The 6,307-nt window shown below is 40.1% G+C and overlaps 1 protein-coding gene across 1 annotated transcript; it reads right to left on the reverse strand.

Moving 5' to 3' along the window:
• Positions 1–644: 644 nt before the first annotated feature.
• On the reverse strand, positions 645–5,996 carry LOC123190692 (putative glucose-6-phosphate 1-epimerase). The gene is made up of 9 exons (XM_044603389.1): positions 5,713–5,996; positions 3,887–3,961; positions 3,392–3,448; positions 3,129–3,289; positions 2,866–3,006; positions 2,561–2,663; positions 2,370–2,469; positions 2,003–2,263; positions 645–1,009 (listed from the first exon to the last, which is right to left on the reverse strand). The coding sequence occupies exons 1-8, from the start codon at positions 5,839–5,841 to the stop codon at positions 2,025–2,027; spliced, it is 1,005 nt and encodes a 334-aa protein (XP_044459324.1). The 5' UTR covers positions 5,842–5,996; the 3' UTR covers positions 645–1,009; positions 2,003–2,024.
• Between the last annotated feature and the right edge of the window lie 311 nt (positions 5,997–6,307).

Below are 6,307 nucleotides of genomic sequence, written 5' to 3' on the forward strand. Positions count from 1 at the left end.
TGATACCATGTAGGCGTGGAGACTAACCTCTCGCCGATAGCCGCGGATTTATGTGGGCAGACTCACTCGTGCCCTCCTTCTAGGTCACTTGGTATAAGTGGGTTTGGGCCTCATAGGCCGAAGTGATGGGCCTCTCTCATACAACTGTATTTATACCAACCCATTTTTAGTGCACAGAAAGTTCTCACTGTCTAATCCATGCGTCAGTGCATACACAACAAACATTTTCATACATATGGCTCCATCAGTATAAAATAAATGCATCCCCCACATTTTATTTCAAACTTGCTCACAACCAAATCAGTCGATCATAATCATTCCACCCGTGCAAGCTAACCATTTCAATTTACGCAACAGCAAAGAAATTTCTTCTAAGAATTCAGTATGAATTTCTTCTAAGCTAATCATGCTTGGCTATACGTTAGATCAACTTCTTCTAAGAATGCTAACTAAAATGTCCAAACAAAACTGAAACCTTTTAGGCTAACAAGTTTGAAAACCCAACATGTGTTGCTTAGATTGCATAACTGATTCACCAAAAATAACAGCTTTACTCAGGGACCCAAAAACACCATGCCTTCATATAACTATCCAATGGTGCACAATTGCATCCAAATAAGCATGGTTCAACAACCACCAAGCCATGCAGCTCAAAACCTTGGCATGTTTACACATCATGTGTGTTTATCTGAAAGGTGGTTTGACATCATCTTCGCCTTTTGGCCACACTATGAAACTTACGCATAAAAGAAACTGGTAAAAGAAGAAAATACAGTTATAAATTTATTTTACAACCCATCTAAGATGTTTCTTCAATCATCCCTATGCAGGGTACAAACACTGATTTGTCCCTTTATGTCATGTGGATACCGAAACAGAAATCAATGTTGAGATTTTCGCTCTGTTGCGGTAGGTACGCCGAAAACAACAAAGATTTGAATAGAATGGAAGAAATGTTTTGACACTCGTAGCTGCCATTTTCCTTGTGCATATGATATTAATAGTCTACCTGCAACGCAGGAAACATGTCAATATGAATCATACACAAGGAATTATTAATGAGAACAGATGCAAAACAATTATTGGCTTGGAACATATATGTATATGACAGGAAGTTCACAGTTCACAGCATCTTGATACTCACAACTAAAAAGGAACAAAATGAAACATTGTGCAGGCAAGCTAGACTTTTGCAATTGAAGTTCTCAAAATAAAAGGTTTCCACAATGTGGTTGCCACTTTGTCAGTAAATTCTAGTAAGTTTATATTAATCTCCATCGAATCCTGATTTCCAAATATGAAAAGACAGGTTATGCATACCATGTCAAGTTCTTAACCAAGCCATCAAAACAAGTCTGTTTGTGGTCACAATTCTTAGCGAGAAATTTTATATGTTAATCGGCCACTCCTAAGTTCAAACACTTCAGATGGTCCAGAAATCACTATCCCAATAAGTACTCCACCACATTACCAGATATACACATCACCTAGTATCCAGCCTGAGTTCCAGCACTTGATCTGGTCTAGAGATAGGACGCCCACTACTTAACCTCAGCACATTACCTAACATCTGGTCTCGCATGGTGGACTTAATTCTGTCTAAAGAACACATTATGTTCCAACTAAGGACTTAAGCACTTCTATGTATAATTTGGAGCACATTGTACAAGAAAATAGTGTGCGACGCCCTCCCTCCCTGAAACTTAGATCAGGGTGTGTTTGGTTGAGGTTGAGTTTCTTTTGTTCATGACGAGCCCGTAACTACACATCTCTGGGAGTTGGCCTGCTGGCCTCTCCTTGTATTTTTTTATTCCTTTTTAATGATAATGACACGCAGCTCTCCTGTGTCGTTCGAGAAAAAACTTTGTATGCGAGTGACTACATTCAATGAAAAGACTAGCTACAATAGAATATGGAGTATGGATGGTATTATATGTTCTCTGCATGAGTATACTATGTTCACAACTTACATACATGGCTATATTACTAGTATAAATGTTACCTGCACAGAACTTGACTAAGGGCTAGCTGACTGAATCCTCCGGAACAACTGAATCCTGAATAACACGATCTGGGTCCAATTGACCGCTGTAATAACTAGACGGAACTGCAGATAGTTCCAACTTTCCAGTCCACTCCTCGCCAGGCTTCAGAGTAATCGCCTTTTCTATAGCAGCTGCTTCCACACATACCATGCGTTTATATTCGTCATCCCCAAAATCTGCCATTGCCTTAGCTTTTTTGTCCCATGGGTTCCAAACAACTGTAACCAAGAAGAAAAAGAAGAAACTCTTTAAAACCATTTCCGATGATTATAATGCAATAATTTATTACAGTTCTGAGAAAACAAATGTAAGAGTTCACCATACCAGCATCCGGAAGTCCTCCTTTCCTCACAACAAATGTTCTTTTTTTCTCATGATCAATAATGGCAATTTTTGACGGCGTGCCCAGATATATTCTGTCCAACTGTGAATTTTACAGATGCTTGAGTTAGAAAGTGGGATGCAAAGAAAAATGAAAAAAATGGTAATATGATTCAAATGCCTTGGTAACGCACCTCAGATTCAAAAACAATAGCATCGCCTTGTTCAGTGAAGCGGGCCCTATCTTGTAAGTTGTCTAGGTAATCCAGAGTTTCCAGGCCTTCTACTCGTATCTCACTGAAATATTAGAGTGGAATTATGACGAGAGAAAAAAGAACTACTATAAAAATGAGGCAGTTAACAGATGTGGCAATTATGGAATGTTTAGATTTGGGACAAACAAATTTAGGAGTGAGGATTAAGTATTCTGCATCTGTTACGAGATCACTTCAAACTACTGATATTTTTTTTTATTCTGATAGTGAGCTGAAGAACATACCTTATATCAGAAATTGAGAAGTATGTGTGATATGCAAAGGTAAAAGAGAATGGCTTTCCATCTGCATTGGTATTCCTTATACGTGAAGTCAGCATCAGATCTCCACCAGGTCCAAGTGCAACCCTCAGACGGTACTCAAAACTACAATGAAAGAATTGCTCTTATGGATCCATTTGAACACACAAATTATAACTAAAAAAATACGCCCAGTTTCTAGAATAGCATGAATCCACTATAAGTATGTAGTTATTTAGGATGCCCACCTATGTGGCCAGATCTTTAAGTCTTCATCAGTAGGTTTAAGGATTAAATCGATGTAAGCTCTACTAGAGATTGGTACTGGAAATGGTGGTGGATCAGTGTCAACACTCCAGATCTTGTTCCTTGCAAATCCATGAGCTTCCAGCTGTCCGAAGTTGGAAAACTAGAACGGGGAAGTACTTAGCAAAAATAAAATCAGACAAAACAGAAGGAATTAATGAAGCAAAAGAGTAAAAAACAGGTCCAGAAAACAAAACTCTCATACCTGAGGAAAGCAGATTGGTATACCTCCACGTATAGCTTTTGGAGGTTTGAAAATAGCCTGACAGAACAATCAAATCAGTCAAGCAAATATTAGGCAATCAAGAAGGTGTGGGATCAAGATTCCAGTAAGATTCAGATCCACATATATTTTGATGTTGACAAGGCAAAATGAGCACCAGGGAAATGCTAATTTAGAATACCGCCATCGCCACATCATTATGGCATATATGAGAAAGATGGTAATGAAAATTATGTAAAGATTGTTTGACTTACTGCACTGAAATGTCAACCATAACTCAAGATAAAACTTGCTATTGACAGCACATATTTTTGCCCAAGCATCGAACGGGTAAGTACTGAACTAGCTTTCAGAATAGATATGTATTTGTATGTTATAAAGTTCTGGATGATAATCAATTCAAGTCAGGACTTAGACATGATTGATAATCGAAACAATGCTGAGATAATATTTTGTACTTAAGGAAAACAATGGCACCTTATTACTAACGAAAAGCAGCTCCTCCCCATGCTCATCTTTCCATGATGTTACATGGCCACCATACAGGTACACCTGGCAGAAATAACACATATAGGACTAAATAAGTAAATACCTATTTGTTTGTAACAGGTTAACTAAAAAAAGCTCTCAAAAGGTGGTCAGAACTTCTCAAGTCAAATTCGTTTTGTGTCTGCTTTTGAGGTTTGGAGTTCAACGCCTATTTTGGATGGGTAGTTGCTGTTTGTTTCTGTCAAAACTTGTAACGACCACACAGTTTTTTGGTCTATTTCGACAGTCATGAAATCCAGGTTCATCCTGTAGCAAATAGGACTCTGGAATGCACAAACAAGTGGGCAGATAATTTATAGTAAGCGCTTGTTGTTCTATATTAGTGTCATTTCTATTACTATCAGATGTCCATCAAGTGGAATATTCATACTGCTGACTAATAATTATGCCATGAAGAAATACCTATTTTTTGTTGCAAAAGCATTCCGAATATCCCAAAGAACAAAAAACAATGTGCCCAACTATAGTGATCTGAGTGTTGAACTTCCAATAGCCAAGCCTTGTGGAACAGCAATAAAACATATACATCTGTCGTTACTTAGCCCATTCGTCTTCTTCGTGTACATTTGATATGCCAGAAAAAATTATGGGCTGATCTATCTAGTGCATCTCAATAGAAGCATGTCCGGACATTAGGAAAATCATGATTCGGGTAACTTCTAAATGACAGGTGGAATAATAACCATGGCAGTAGGGTCACAAACTTAAAAATCACTCGGAACAACATCACAAATGACCGCTAGCTCACCACCCATCATTTCTGTACAGCTCAAATTCTCACCTGGCAATTTTACCTATCTACCAGTGCTGACCTCATGGCCCTCTCCATGAATTGCAGCAGAAACTAACACCATGGCAGAAGCCCAAATAGCCGGCATACTATTCATCATCGATGTCTGGATAACTGAGTGATAAAGTAGGCAACAGGAGGTAGATCGGAGGAGACTCGGATTTTTTCATTTTATTATCTGACCAGTTTGCTTGATAACCTGACCCATCACTTCTATGGGTACAGGATTGCAGGTTTGGAGAATCATATATAACGATACGGTAAACTGAAGTACCAAACAACAGAAAATCAATATGTTCGATCAACGAGTCCTAACCTATAAAGGCATATGCCCTGCTTCACATCACTCCAGTGTCCTAACAGCTAGTTAAGCGAGCAACTATCTTGGAGACTCCTTTGATGATTCCATTATGAACCTATGCTCGCCACTCTCTTGAGTCACGAGCACATAGATCACACGCACCAATTAGCATATTAAAGCTTTGTATTCAGGAATTACAGAAACTCCATTATACAGATCACAGTGGACATTTTTTGATCATGTTGTTGATTTCTCGATCACCATTAATAACTATAGGCGTTTACTGATGCAAGGTCCTAACAGTGAACGCAACGGACTTAGACTTTGGGTCATATCAACCATCGACAGCGTACACCGGGTTTTTTTCTTTCAAAAAACTAATGGCCAGAACAATCATCTCCACCCCAAGATCAGTTCCTCACGGGCTCCACGCAATCGAGCGAATGATAAATGATGGCAATAAAAAAAGCATAGGAAAATCCGCTACGATAACACTTCTGCCGGGAAAATGGTCGGGATCGGAGCAGCAATTGCAGAGGCTGCCCATACCATCCAGCCCCATGGCAGGCGGCACGGATCTGCGCCGAGATCTGGCCGCCGGAATGCCTACCAGTTGGAACTCAAAGAGGGAGACAAGGTGCGTTGCGCCCAGCAATATCTTACCTCGGCGGTGATGCGCCGGGCCTCGCGGAGGACGACCTTGTCGAGCCCGTTGGCGCCCTTACGGTGCTCCACGGGCAGCGGCCCCTGCGGCGCGGCGGCGCCCTCCTCGCCGGCCCCCGACGACGACATGTCCGGCCGCGGAATGGCAGCAGGAAGCGAGCGAGTGAGGTGGATGTGACGAGAGAGGAGAGATCTCTTTTAATTGGGGAATTCTTCCGGGAAGGGACACACAGTGCGTGCGCCGTTCGGTCCGGTGCCTTAAATAATTACTCTCCGAGTCACTCACAGATGCCTTTGCGATCGCGATTTATTGCAGCTTTCTTTCTTCGTTTGTTTGTTTATTCATGTGCGTGTGCGCGTGATCCTGCTTTTCTTTCTTTTTTTCAAAAAAACTTATGTTCTATTCATATTCAATCATCACAGTACAACAAATACCAGAAATAATAACATTGTACTTCCTCCGTTCCTAAATATTTGTCTTTCTAGAGATTTTAACAAGTGACTACATACAAAGCAAAATTAGTGAATCTACACTCTAAAATATGTCTACATACATCCGTATGTTGTTTCCATTTAAAATGTATAGAAAGACAAA

Source organism: Triticum aestivum, chromosome 2A, assembly GCF_018294505.1.
Source record: "Triticum aestivum cultivar Chinese Spring chromosome 2A, IWGSC CS RefSeq v2.1, whole genome shotgun sequence".
NCBI classification, from domain to species: domain Eukaryota; kingdom Viridiplantae; phylum Streptophyta; class Magnoliopsida; order Poales; family Poaceae; genus Triticum; species Triticum aestivum.

What these genes read in the sequence shown, in the direction of transcription:
- LOC123190692 (XM_044603389.1), bottom strand. Translation starts at nt 5,841, where the DNA reads ATGTCGTCGTCGGGGGCCGGCGAGGAGGGCGCCGCCGCGCCGCAGGGG. An exon ending in CTATTGTTTTTGAATCTGAG is followed by an intron (nt 2,470 to 2,560) that starts GTGCGTTACCAA and finishes TAAAATTCACAG; the next exon opens with TTGGACAGAATATATCTGGG. An exon ending in AGGAGGACTTCCGGATGCTG is followed by an intron (nt 2,264 to 2,369) that starts GTATGGTGAACT and finishes TCTTGGTTACAG; the next exon opens with TTGTTTGGAACCCATGGGAC.